A 14,152-nucleotide genomic window follows, 5' to 3' on the forward strand; every position below is an offset into this window, starting at 1 on the left:
ATTTATGTAACAAGACCTAACTTGAAATTGTCTTTATGTGAGTAAGTTCTAGAGGGCTGGATTGAACTTCTTAAACTAAATACAATGTTTATTTCTAACTGCAGACTAAATGTTTTTAGGCAGGATTTCTTAACAATGCCAGGTTGCTGTCACAGCAGAATAAATTGCTCCAGTGTCAACAAATTAGTTTAAAAGTAAAGTACAAGTTTCACTAAATATTTTGGACTTCAAATGCCTAGTATAAACACAGTCATCACTTCTAGAAGTCCACAGATACATATCTAAACCCAGGAAATTTCAAAAGCATGGATTTGAGAGCAGTACATCCAGCACAAAATAACATCAATCTTCTTACTTTTTCAGAAGTTCAGTATACTAAAGGAAGTCCCCACTGTAAATACAGTCAGCTTCTTGTCTTCTACCCTATTATGCCTTGTTGGGCATGACTAGGGCAATTTATATCACAATTGTTAGATGTGTTAGAGACCAAAGCCCAATAAACTTGCTTTAGTTCTGTAATAATGGGGCTATAATATGCTGCGATCTTTAAATGAGAAACTAAGGTAAAAGGAATTTTAGATGCTTCTCGTGAGACTGTACTATTGTTCTTGATGGAATATTCTGTATGTTAAATGCCAGGATTTTTTTTTTTTCCCACATTGGTGCTAAGTCATAGTTTAGTGATGTCATAACTGGTTGTAGACTGCTAGCTTGTACTTACTAAGCTCTTTTTTCTTCCTTTTCAGTCTGCTTTACAAGAACTTGAAGAACTGAAACAGATTGTTCCCAAAGAGTCTCTTGTTTACTTTTTAATAGGAAAGGTAGGTAAAACTTAACTGTGATCATAAGTTCTTTTGGTTTCCTTTGTTGCAGAAATGTATGCTTAATGAGAAAATTTGATGCCTGTCACTAAGCTGCTTCTCTTTGGAGCAGTATTCTAAAAATTCCTAAAGCTTTAAATAAGGCTTACTGCTCACAGCTTTGTTATGTATCAGCTTTTAAATGCAAAAGACAGTTATTACTGGAGCAGCCTTCAGCTCTCTTTGAAACAAACCACAAAAAAATAACCCAAGCCAGTGTTATTCTTTGCCTGCTTTGATTTCACCACTGTCAGTTTGAAAGATAATTAATTTTAAAAAGCAAGAAATTGATCCTGATAAAGATTCTTCACTGAAAAGAGATACAGTGGTTATGCACACAGCCATATATCTTTCCCTGAAGATGGAACTCTATCTAAAGACTTGATTCAATATGATAGCAATGATGTGATCAGTGGAAATCCTTAAAATTTTGAGGGATAGTCCATCCATCAGTCAGCAGTGTTGGTTATTTGCACGTGTAGCCATTAAAATGTTGAATCACATTCTAATGCGTTGTATCAGAAATGCTGAACAAGGAGTAATTGTAGAATACTCCTAAGTCTCCATCAATAGCCCCAATGTACTTTTCAGCTGACAGCCTCCCTAAAAGAGTTGTAGAAGGTTATCAGTTTGAAAGTGTAGAAGAGTCTTTAACGAGGCTAATAGGGTAGGGTAGCACAGGAGAAGGTATTACTAGTTTGTCAGCTGTGTTTGCATTCCAACCTTCTTTGTGTTTAATGCCAGAGAAAAGAAATCTGGTAATAGAAATCCTCCTTCCTCACCGTCTTCTCTGCTAATATGCTTTAAATAAGTTCTGCAGCTTTCTTCTTCTGTTCACTAGGAAGCAACAAAACAAACTTACCTCTAGCACAGTACTGGATAACTCTTAATCAGCAAGATTTCTTTTTTTTTTCTTTTACCTCTCTCCAGTTAAAAAAAAAAAAAAAAAAATTGTGCTGAAATTTGTTGACTGGTATTTGTCCAGGAGTAGCTGGACCTCTAAATTGACGTTAGAGTTGCCATGTCTTGACAAACTTAAGTTCTTTTGCTGTTGAAATGCTTAACACAGATAAATTACTTGGTCATCTGTCCTTAATGATAAGAAGTGCTTCAGTGCAAGTTACAGTGACAAAGAAGGTAAAATATGGGCTGGATTCTGCAGCACAGTGTTGCCTTGAAAACATTGCCATTCAGTTTAGCAGGAAAAGCTAGGTGTCACTTAATGTCCCATTATTTTCTCCACCTGCCAATGGCACTTAAAATGCCACTTGAGGATGTAAGAACGACTGTACTGAGTCAGATCAAAAATCTGTGTAACCGTGTATCCTGCCTTTGCTAGCCCTCAATATGAGAGCTGTAGGGAAGAATGTAAGATTAATGTGTGCACATGGCGATACTATCCCAGACTATTCTCTGGGCCTCTGACATTAGAAATCTGAGACTTTGGACTTTTCCTGAGCCACAAGTAGATTTGGGGTTACAATGACTCAAGAAATTGAAAGAGTGGTGAGAGGTAAGACCAAAAAACCCATGTACACTAATAGCTTTTACACCACCCTGCTGCAGAGTTCCAAAGCTGAAATATATATCTGAAGATCCACCTCCTTATGTTTTTAATCTGTAAGCTGCTAGTTTAATTTTTTTGGAGTCTTAAATAGAAACACTTGCTCATTCTTTCTACACGTATTTGCTGTTTCCCTTCGGACTCGCATAATAAATCTTTCATATCTACCCTCTGTTGCTTTTCATAAAATATCAATTAACTGTGGCTTGGTATGTTTGTTGTCCAAACCTTCAAGTAGCAACTTCATGTAAATGTAGCCTTTTATGCTTTTTATTTTAGGTTTATAAAAAACTGGGTCAAACACATTTGGCCCTAATGAATTTCTCATGGGCAATGGACTTAGATCCCAAAGGAGCCAATAACCAGATTAAAGAGGCCATTGATAAACGTTACCTTCCAGATGATGAAGAACCAATAACTCAAGAAGAGCAAATCAGTGAATGTTACCCCTATGAATCAGGTCTGTATTTCCAACCCTTTGTCATTCAAGGTGTCGTTAGGTGGTAGGAACATTCCCAGGTTTAATAAGTGAAACATACTGTTCAACCTCGCTGCTCAGCAAGTAAGAACTCCAGAGACTCTTCATTCAGAAGAATCTATATGTGCTTCCTAGAGTAAGCATGAAATAAAGGATTGTGACATTTCTTTAGAATCTGTAGATGGAATAGAACAGAGATAATGCTACTGTAAATGCATACAAATCATGGTTGGCTAATAGTATCCTAGGAGAGCAAGATGTTCTAGAGCCACAAATCTTCCCTCACAGAAGCATGAAATCATTTCAAGGTAACTGAATGGCAACTGAAATTGTCTGTAGAGGCTTTGTCAAAAGTTGAACAAACTGGATGTTGGGTAACTATTTGGTCTGCTAAACATAAAAGGTGGCTTTTGAAAACAGTCATGGAAGCAGTTTCATTTGAACCAAGAGAAAATAAAGCATTCCCATTATACTACTTGGGAATAGTCCACAAAAAGGAATGGCCTGGGATTCTCTTCTCTCTAACTTTTTATTATGAGCTTAAACTCCATGAAGCGTGGGTAGCTCTGTGAAGCATGGATAGTCATAAACATTGACCTCTTTGATGCAGACTGAAATAGTGATAGAAAATAAATACTAATAAGCAATTTATTTTCCTCCAAAGAAGAAAATACAGCAGGTCTTGGACTCCTGTTGATAGATAATATGCTACATTCTGCAGTTCTAAATCTTCAACTGAAAAAGTTGTCATGTTTGCCTACTGTATATCATGTTGATTTTTGTTGATCCTATCTACAGTGTGCTTTTTAATACTGGAAACTTACCTTCCATTCCACTGCTTGAAGCATCGAGTTTTTCTTTCCCTGCTATTGTAGTTGGGCTAACTTTGAACACTGGCTCACTGTGGGCTGAGCCCGTTTCTGACCAGAAGATGGAGACAGAGTACTTGAACTGTTGAGCGACACCTAAGCAGTAAAAAAGAAAAAAACACCCCACGCCTCAAAAAAACAACCACAAAAGCACCACACACACACACAAAAAAAAACAAAACCAAGAAACAAATAAACAAAAAAATGAAAAGAAGAAAACCCAACACCTTAATCTGCCCAATAAACATAAACAAAATAAAACAGTGTTAGGCTGGGTGTAAGTAATTCAGTTTCCCTGGCTGTGCAGATAAAGTATGGAAGAGTTTCACAATCTCAGCTGAGTAACTCTTTCAGGATACATGAGACAAGCTAAAGGAAATTAAGGTAGTACGGGGAGCAGGGGGAGGGGAATGTTTTTAATATATTGGTTAGTGTAAGCCATTTTGTGCATTGAATTGCCTAGCATGGGACTGGCTGTGTCCATTGTACAGAAACCTATAAAGTGTTTGCAGTAAAGCAGTAAAAGACATCTGCCTTTCTCCATGTGAAACAACTTTGGTATTTGGGAATTTACAATCAATATGCTCACTTGTACTGGTGGGAAACAGACTCAAGTCTCATTCCTGTGTGTGAAAAACAACCATCATTAGATATTTATCTTTGTTCTAATTTTAACAAGTATAGAAGTTAAATATTAAGGGTAGCCTCTCAGCATGTACACATTTATCTCGTATGCTGCGCACAGCATGCTGTCTTTATTCAAATAACAGTAGGAATCTAGTTTTCCTGGAAGCTCTAAGCTAGCCATCATCTGAGCTGGGTGAGCACAGTAATTCAGCATCAGAAATGTCTGCATGCAGTTACTCAGAGCAGTTCTCTTGCCACGTATCTTATGCAGCATTCTTTGTCATAGAAGCAGGGAGCAGGTAGAGGCTGCCTAACACTACTGACTGAATGTTATTTGATTGCAAATCGAGTGATCACAATGTACTAATACAGTGGGTAACTAATGTGAGCATTTCAGGCAGCTGGTGTGTTTTGAAGGAGCAGGAAGGTTAAATTGCTCGTAAGGCCATTTTGGAATCCTCCGTACCTAACTAGGTGTCACAGAGATTTCACGTTTTTAACAGAAGATGGCTAAGGCAGCATGTTTTGTTAATATGTATTTTGTGTTAATTCCTTTCTATATGCATCTATTTAGACTTCATTAAGCTGGTGTAGGGGTCAGTGTATTAGAAGAAAAAAGGGAAAAGCCATATGGCTCTGAAGCGTTTTGAGGGGAAGCCCAAACCCATTGCTGCTGTGCTTTTGGCATGATGGAGTTGATTGTGTGGGAATCTTTTTGTAGTGAAGCAGCACAGTAGCGTTTGACTACTTTCTGTTTCTTTTTCTTTAAAGTTGGCACAGACGAATCCCAAGAGAGCAGCATGACGGATGCAGATGACACACAGCTCCACGCAGTTGAAAGTGATGAATTTTAACCTCCAAAAGCCAGTATCTGAGCTTGAGTGTGTGACTGGTACTGTTGTGTTCTCCCCTTCCTTCGCATCCTGGGTCTTCACATCACTGAGCCAGCATTGTCATTATTCTCCACTGACACCATGAGTACACCACTCAGACTTAAACTGTACACAGAGTTAATGGCAGTGCAATATTCAGCTGCTACTGAGTCTGACTAGTTGGCTCTTACATGTTTATGAAAGTGACTGAGGAGGAAATGCTATTTTTGGACTCCCCTTTGCTGGAAAAATATCATGGAAGAAAGACTTGTGGTTTGCTGTAACGAAGCCAGTAGATGCGGGGATAGTACTAATGAAGCAGTGTCTTGTTCTTTTTCCAGAAATGTGTCTTAGTTTGGTTCTTTCTTGGTAAGCAGAGTGCTGAACCTCATTTCCAAGTTCAAGGACAGTGTTGATAAATGCAGGCTGTTAAAGAATTTTGCATATTGTAGTGTAACTTAAATGCCAGGGAATGTAAATGACCTTAAAGCTGCAGTGTCTCCAGTGAACAAACACAATGCACATGCTCAGGACTGGGAGTGTGTCAGACTATGTAAAATATCCAGTGTCCCTACTTAGAGTGCAAACTTGGAGGAGTGAAAACGGGAGAATCGCATTACAGAATCAAAGCTTTCCTGAAATGCTTTCATGTTCTAACCAGGAATTAATTTATTCACCTAGTTTCTGAAAGGTCAGTGTTTACTTTGTACTTCAGAGAAACAAGTCAGCAACACGTTGCTTCATTTTTCATACACCCCTTGACTTGTTCTTCCCCTTTTAAGAATACAAATTAATAAAGGGCAAAATCAAGAGAGAAACGTAGGTACAACTGTATTGTGAAAACATGAAACCCTTAATCCAGAGCGACTGCGTGTTTCTGAGCAGATAGACTGGGAAGACCGTGGAAGCCTTAATACAATCAGAACATTAGTTGAACACATCAAATAATTGTCTAAGATTAGTATTGTTTTTAAAACTGTTTTGTAAAGTGTGGTTCAAGCAGGATGCAAAAATGTGCAATTAATTTGTCTTTTCTCCCTTTTTTTGTTTTTTTTAAAGCTGTTCTTTAAGATTCTCACTCTAGGAACGCTTTCTTCTTTTACCGAGGCTGCTTCTGTGAGAAGCAAGCTACTCCATGTTAATGAGTCCAAAATGATCTTTCTCTGTAGCCTTCTGCGGCAACAATTGGTGCCCTTTATGCAGTGATGGTAAAGAAAATGTATGATATAAGCAGTTTTAAAGAGCAATTTGTGCATAATAAATTGGGAATGATATAAATTTCATAGCAACATATTTGTTGTGATCAGTCTTAATCTTTGGGGTTTTTTTTTTAATGTATTGGGTTTTAGGGGTCTTCTAGTTACCTTTAGAACTTCAATTGTTTAAATTCTGTCCTTATCTTACACTAGGCCCATCTTCTGTCACAGCTCCTCTCTGGTCATGAGCCACACAGACACCTTTGTCATTTGAAAAAAATAATCCTCAACTCCTGAGCAAAAGTACAATTCTCTGATTCTTTTATTATTATTATTATTGGGGTTTGGGGTTTTTTTTTGAAGTAGGAAGATAAGCAGTGAAAAATAGGCTTAAACTCCCCTAACAGTGTGAAAAGGAATTTCTAAAATCTGAGGAACGATCATATATTAAAGGAGCATTGTGCCTGTGCCACGTTCTTCTGATCAGCTTGTGTCTGGAAGGTTGAATGACTGACTGGCAAATCATGACATGTCTCAGCTGGCTTGAGCGTACTGAATCTTGCACTGCTTTTTGTGGCGATAGATATTCTGGGCCGATTCCCTTTCCTGATGAGTTGTCCCTGAGGAAGAGACGGGGTTCAAGTTTTCCCGAGAGCTGACCTGCATCTACGGTAGAGCTCACGCACAGCGCTCTTGAGTTACCCGTGTCTGTCCTCGCCTGGTTTTCCTATCCAGCCCCAGCATATGCAGCTTCCCAGTGCATCCCTCGCAAGGAGGAGTTTCTAAGCAGCACCTCAGCCTAAGGTCTGGAGGCAGCACTTGTGTGAATGCCACCAATTCATGTGTTAATTGGCTTCCATTTGGTTCCTGTCCTATTTTCTAAGCAAAAAAACAGGAGTAAGCAGGTGCAACTCTCAAGACTTTTCCATAACAAATGCTGTTGTTTAAATGGGGACCATAGATCTAGGAAGTTAGGTGGCTTTTTCCTTTTTCTTTTGTTCTCTAAAAATTGTGAACAACACCCTGGAAAGAGCTCTTAATTCAGCTGGGATGTTAAAAGGATGTTCATGCTACCTGGAAGATTTAATACTTAAAGCTCTTCCTTGCTTTATATGTACATCATACCTTAAAGTGATTTTTCTTTTATCCCAAGAATCTCAAGTAACATTTAGACCATGCTGCTATTTTACCTTCTAAATAGATACACCAAATTAGTATTTAAACAATAAAATTTTCCTCTCTTTGAAGAGGGGCAGGGAGAAGGACGGTGAGCATGAAGGCACTCTGGCAGCCAGGTTACAGCAAGTGTGTTCACTGAAAAGAATTGGGGAACTGTCATTTTCTTACAACAAAACTATGGAAAAATGCAAAGTGTGGGTGTGGTGTGTACTATTTGCATTGAAACAATGTAATTTGTCTTTTTCTTTTTTTTTTTTGCTTTTCCTGACTTTTTATTTCAAAAATTGTACAGTCTTAGAAAAAAAAAGTCTTTTCTGTTAATATATTTGCGATTCATTAAAGGATGTGGAAAATCCAAATAAACTACTTTTAAAAGCAGGCTTATCCCTAGGTCCTTTGGGTCAGTGTTGGGAATCATTCTTCAGGAGGTGGGCAAGTGCAGCAGAGCTGGAGAGAGGCTTAAGGACACACCTCGGGGTTCGTGGGGGCTGTTTTCTGTCCTGCGGGTGATCCTGGTGTCACCTGTGAGTCTGCTGCAGGCTTCCAGTGAAGTGGACTGCAAATGTATCTTCCTGGGCTGGAATTTTGGGTGAGGTGTGGGGTGCTAGACCTGATGTTAGGGCCATGCAGTGAGGTTTTGAAAAATGTGTGTGTCTGTCATCAGCTTACATCCTGCAGCTCGATGAGATTCAATAAGCCCCCAGGTATGGAGCAGATTTTTTTTATTATTTTTTATTCTGACTTCCATAACAGTTTATAACATTGCTTGTGGCTGCAACTGTTGTCAGCTCAGCAGAGAAATTATTACAGACTTTGCTATACTTTCAGACCTGGAGGAAAAGCTTGCCAGGAACGCTGAGGCTCATAGCTGTGTAGGAATTCCTCTTGCTGCATATAGTCATCTTGGATTAAAGCTTTTAGTACTTATTTTTGTCCACTCTATTAGCCTAATCCAGTAATTTTTCTGAGAGCCAAGTTTGGCTGTAAAAGTGACACTGAACTCAACCCTTTCCTACAGTCAGTTGCCTCCCCCCTTTTTCTTCCCCATGTTTCTTTTAATCCTGGACGTTATGATTGTGTGTACAAATGCAGTCCTGTAGTCGAATTCTCTGCTCTGTAGCCGACTTCCCGCCCTGCTTTATGCACGGCAGCGAGAGCCGAGTTATTCTTCCTGTGTCTCGGTTGCAGTTTCTCTGTGTTGGCTCAAATATGGGTGATTTGGGCTGTATGCTTCCTAGCGGTGAGACGAAGCTTTGTTAATGGTAGGCTGAGCTTTAGAGGTCTCCAGAGAAAGGGAAAGCATTAATGAAGTTTGACTTGTAAGCTGCAATACTTGGTTCTGTGTCTGAATCACAGCAATGCAGCGAACATGAGGAGTTGTTGGTATCTCAGGATTTCCAGCTTGGGAATGTTTCTGGCACCTGGTCTTCATGAGCACCTACAGCTGCTTACTGGTGCATCACGCATCATTGTGTTGCTCGTCAGTAACTTTGCTGCTGCATCATTTCCCTATTTTCTGTCCTTCTGTCAAAGTTAGTGACTTTGAGTGAGACCTGATCCAGGAGCAGGCTCTGGTTAATTTTTTTTTTAAATGGAGCAGGAGAACAGGGTTTCTAAGGCAGGAAGCCCTATATTCCTGATCCTCAGAGGAGCAGGGTTTAAAATTATATTAACACAGAGAATAAGACTTCCTCTGCTTCTTTTGCCTATCTGCTTTTCAAACCGTGGAGCACCTGATTTCTCAGTTAGTTCCAGTCCAGCTGCTATATAAACTCTGGGAGATGCTCCTTGCTTTGAAATCCCACAGCAGCAGGCAGTCAGCTGAGCAGTGACAGTAGGGGACCCGGTCCTTTCCCTGGGGTCACAGCACCAGACCCAGACAGCAAATGCCTCTCCAGCCTCTGTGTTTTCGCATCCAGCTGGGCAGAGTCACTGAGCAAAGCCACAGACCGGGAATGTCAGACCCAGACCAGCCCATGGAGGTGGAAATGGGACAGATGAGGATGAAGGAGACCGAGGAGCCGCTGTGGCAGCTGCAACAGAGATGTGAGACTGATGAGAAATGGGGGAGCGGGCATGGTGGGGTGACATGTGGGACTCGGGCTGAGTGATTGTCTCCTCTCTAGAACCAACTGTCACGTTCACCCAGGATTGGGCTGATTTGGGGCTTTTCTGGGTTTCTCAGCCCTTCAGCAGGAGTGATGCTCAGCAGGGCCACCCCCTGTGCCTCTGCAGCTTTATGGCACAGGTGAACACGGACACTGGTGGCTCCTGCATCCACTGGTGCCTGTACATCTCAGCCGTGGCTTTGGTTGCATTTCTGGTCCATCCATCAGGGGTTGGGGGTCCTGGCCCCCCCTTCATGTGATGCTCCAACCCATTCTCATCTTGGACCTGTTCTCCTGGCGCAGACTATTTTATTCATCCTTAAAGGATGGGAAGGATTTCAAATATCCTAATGGTACCCATAAAGGAGGTATCAGAAACACCTTCCAGATCAGAAACAAAAAACACTTTCAAAGGTCAATTCCATCAAAAATATCCCAGAAAACCACATCCAGAAAGGAGCTGTAAGTTCCTTTCTGACAATGCTTACATTCAGACATTTTATCGGTTAAAAATCTCCTCCTGTTCCAAAATCCAGCAGTTCATATCCACGTATGTGCGGAACAACAGAAATTCTTTTTTGTCAAGACATTTGGAAAGCGAGCTTAAGAAGACAAGAGGATTAGTTTGCTGCTTTCTGCCTCTTTAGGTTTCTCGTGTGTCTCAACAGGTTTGAAAAAGGCACTTTCTGGCAGGTGTTTCTCTCTCAGACCCATTGCGCTGGGTGAGCGGCACATCTACTGCACCCGCTTTTAAGCACTTTGTTAAGGCAATCTGCTGCGTCACCGGCCATCGCCTCCAGAATGTGGTTGTGTTCTGGATTTTCCTGGATAACCAGGAAAAACAGCCTGGTTGCAACTGCCATATGAAAACCACTTTCCCTGGGGAAGCAGAGGATGGTATCTGCATGGGAGGCGGTGAATGTGGCTGATCTGTGTATGTTGTCTATGAACTTTAATTAAAATATAGAGGAGTTTGGCTGCTACATTGAGTAGGGCCAGAAGTGTCTTTGGTCCTAAAACTGAAAATACCTGCTGAAAAGACTGCCAGTACCTAATAGCACGTGTGTGGTAATCCTCTGACAGAGAAAGAAGTCTCCTGCGTCCCCACGCTGGATGAGTTACCAATGTTCAACTAATCCCACGTAAAGCCTCTGGGTGTAGCGGAGTCTCTCCCACCATCGGCATCGTCTGGTGGATGAACCTACCTGGACTTTGGGGAGGTGCACGGGCAAGAAACGACAGCTAAAACCCAACACACCTTGGTTTGCCCAAGGAGCCAGAAATGGGAAATTCCTCCTTTGATCCATCCTAGCAGAACTCACCTTTATTCAGATGTTTGGGATATTTGACGACGGTACAAAACATCCCGGGGATTCCTGGGGGAGCAGGGCATCAAGGATCAGGATGTCATCTATGATGTTGACATGTTTGGAGCACCTCAAACATCCACTCCACAGCTCCTCTGTCCCAAAGGGAAACAGCCACTCTTGTCACACGGAAGGACCATCAGCGAAAAGCGAAGGAGCGTGTCTCATTCTCAGCCTGTGGGACATGGAGTCGTGCCTTTTATTTGAATTAAACTCAGCCCCGTCACTGGGATAGAAGCTAAAAGACAAAAAAAACCCAAAAAAACAACAGTGGAAGCAACCGAATGAAGACCCCCACCGTTGCATCCCCCCAACGTGAGCAGGCAGAAGGAGAAGCCAGCGGAAGGAAGGGTTTTCCTTGTCTGGGAGAAGGTGGTGACGCTGAAGAGGACCCCGAGACCAGCGGCGTGTGGCTGACGAGGGGACACGAGGGACCTGCTGCTGGGTCACCTCGGTCGGCCGGACCCACGGGAGCCACAACGCGGCCCAGGCACGGCCACGCTGCCGGGCCTCCTGCAGCCCCGGTGTCACCCATGGGGCGGGGGCTTGTGTCAAGCGGGGGACAGGACCCCGCTGTCACCCGTGGGACGCAAACCTGGTGTCACTCGTGGGGCAGGAGCCCTCGTCGCCTGTGGGACGTAGGCCCGGAGTCACCTACGGGACACGGGCCCCGGTGTCACCTGTGGGATACGGGCCTGCTGTCACCCGTGGGACAGGAGCCCGGTGTCCCCTGTGTGCCAGGGCTGCCTCCATACCTGTGGGACGTGAGCCCCCGTGTCACCCGTGGGTCACGAGTGGCCTTGTGGCCCGCGGGACGCCCCATGGGTCACGATCGGGTGCTACCTGCTGGTCAGCCGTGCCCTGTCACCCGCCGGACACCCCTCCGAGTCCCCGACTTTCCCCCCCCCCCTCCCTTCCTCCGCCGCCCCCCACCCGCCGCGCCGGTCCCGCGTGGACCCGTGGCTGCCCCGGGAGGCGGCCCAGCGCCCCGGGGCCTCCCGGCCGGGCCGGGCCGGGCCTGCGGGGGGTCAACGCGGGAGGGAGCGGGGGGGTGGGAGGGAAGCACCGGGCGGGGGGTCCCGGGGACGAGCGGGGCGTGTGTGTGTGGGGGCGCGTGGGTGGGTAGGGGGTGCGGGGGGGTGCCGGGCAGGGGGGAGGGGGGGGGGCGAGCCGCGGTACCGCATCAATCACCCCCCTCCGCCCCGCCCCTCCGGCGCTGACTGACGCGTCGGCGGCCAATGGGGCGGGCCCATGCCCCGCGCTCAACCAATGGGGGCGGGGGAGGGCGGAAGGTCCCCACTTCAAGGCTGGTTGAGCGGCGCAGGTAGGTGCGGGGCGAGGCGCTGCCGGTGCGGGGCGGCTGCTTGGGGGGGGGGGCGGGGGGGGCGAAGCCCTCTCCCCGCAACCGGGGAGGGGGGACCTCGGGGTGGGCTGGCACGGAACGGAGCCCGCTGACCCCCTTCCCTCACCACCCGCGGCCAGCGTCAGGCCAAGTCGTGCGCCCCCCCCCCCCCCCCCCCCCTCGCCGCCGTCCCGCAACTTGGCTGCGGGGGCCGGGCCGCGGTCGGGGCTGTGAGGGGGGGGCGGGCGGTTCCTCCCGTGGCCGCCCGGGGAGTTGAGGGTCGGGGCTCGCCGCGGGGCGGGAAGGAGGAGGTTGGGGGGACGACGACGACGGGGGACGGGCCGGCCGCAGGGCCCGGGGCGTCGGGGAGAGCTCCGCCCCGCCGCGCTGCCCGGGGGGGGGCCGGGCCGGGCCGGCTCCGTGAGGAGAGGGGACCCCCCCCACACACACACCCCCTCCCCGCCCCTCTTCTCCCGCCCTGGGCCTCCATTTTAGCCCGGGGAAGAGAGGCCCGGCCCCGGGGGGCTTCTAGAAGGATCTGGGGGTAGAAGCCCCCCCGGCCCCCCGAACCTCCCGGCCCGGCCTGCGGGTGCTGCTGGGCCCCGTCCCTGCCGGCCGGCCCGGGGTGGGATGGAGGTAAAAGGAAGGGGGGGGTACGGGAGAACGGGGGTCGTGTGTGTTGTGCCAGCTGTGCCCTCCCCTCCCCCCTTTGGTGACAGCCTTTTCTTTCCTCAGGTCCTGGATTTTTTCCACCTCCTCGAATAAATAAAGAAGAAACTTGCATACCTACCAGGCGTCGGCGGAGGCTGGAAGGATCCGGAGGCCCTCCCTGCGCCGCCGGCTGACCACCTGGACCACAGGTGGCGAGGATGGGCCTGGCCAAGATGCCCAGCGAGGTACGGTCTCCCCCGCTTCCCACCTGGCGAGGCTAAGCTTTGGGGTTTGCAAACCGCCGGGGTGGCCAGGCTGAGCTGCGTTCGCAGGCGGTTTTTTTTTGTTTCTGAGGGTGCGGGATGAGCCTGGAGCCCCTGCACGTAGTTTCTTGGTGAATGCGTAACTTTAAAATGGAGGTTCGGGAATACGGCTGAAAATGTGGATTCATCCCGTGTGTGTGCAGGGTGTTTCTCTCCCCAAAACCCGTGCCGATGCCCGTTCGTAGCGAAGAGACGTGTAGCCTCTTCTTGGGAGTGCGTGTATGTATTTCCTGGTATTACCCGTCCTTGCATGCAACAGCATCGAGACATCAAGGTATGACTTGCCCAGAAAAAGAAAGATCTCTTATTTCCCTCCCCCCCCCCCCTTATTGCATGCATCCTTAAACCCAGGTTTACATCAATCAGGTCCCTTTTACATGCTGATATAATCTGGCTTATACATCTACTTATAATATCAAGAGAGTTTTGCGTGTACCTGTCAGAGCGGTCTCGGCTTTGTCCCGTGAAAACCAAAGGTTTTCATGCTCATGTTTCTGTGCCTCTGGCTTCCCCACATGCGAAGCGGCCATAGTGCTTCTGGGTCTGGAGTGGAGGGCGATGAGGGTTTGCTGATACTTGTTTTGAAAAGTCACCTCTTGCCTTGCTAATGTTATTACAGGTAAAGAATTGTGTCCTAAGCACTTAAGTACAGCAATCAAGTTCTGTGAAGCTGAATAAAACATAAAGGGAAGCGCTAAAGGGGAAGGGTATTTCCT

The 14,152-nt window shown here is 46.0% G+C and overlaps 2 protein-coding genes across 8 annotated transcripts in view; both read left to right on the plus strand.

The window, feature by feature from the left end:
- The window catches only part of CDC27 (cell division cycle 27), a 33,022-nt gene extending 26,720 nt beyond the window's left edge, over positions 1-6,302 (plus strand). For 5 of the 7 annotated variants that reach the window (XM_049800830.1, XM_049800831.1, XM_049800832.1 and 2 more), the window contains 3 exons: positions 747-821; positions 2,704-2,884; positions 5,170-6,302. In XM_049800830.1, the coding sequence (XP_049656787.1) occupies positions 747-821; positions 2,704-2,884; positions 5,170-5,252 (339 nt within the window). In that variant the 3' untranslated portion in view covers positions 5,253-6,302. Of the gene's footprint in view, positions 1-746; positions 822-2,703; positions 2,885-5,169 lie in introns of those variants that run through there. The other 2 variants (XM_049800836.1, XM_049800837.1) reach the window with 1 other exon arrangement.
- A 6,824-nt stretch (positions 6,303-13,126) lies between these two features.
- Positions 13,127-14,152, plus strand: part of KANSL1 (KAT8 regulatory NSL complex subunit 1) — a 101,551-nt gene continuing 100,525 nt past the window's right edge. Inside the window, exon 1 of the mRNA XM_049800823.1 lies at positions 13,127-13,358. The gene's annotated coding sequence lies outside the window, so the exon portion shown is untranslated. The remainder of the gene's footprint in view (positions 13,359-14,152) is intronic.

This window comes from Accipiter gentilis, chromosome 5 (genome assembly GCF_929443795.1).
Source record: "Accipiter gentilis chromosome 5, bAccGen1.1, whole genome shotgun sequence".
Taxonomy (NCBI): domain Eukaryota; kingdom Metazoa; phylum Chordata; class Aves; order Accipitriformes; family Accipitridae; genus Astur; species Astur gentilis.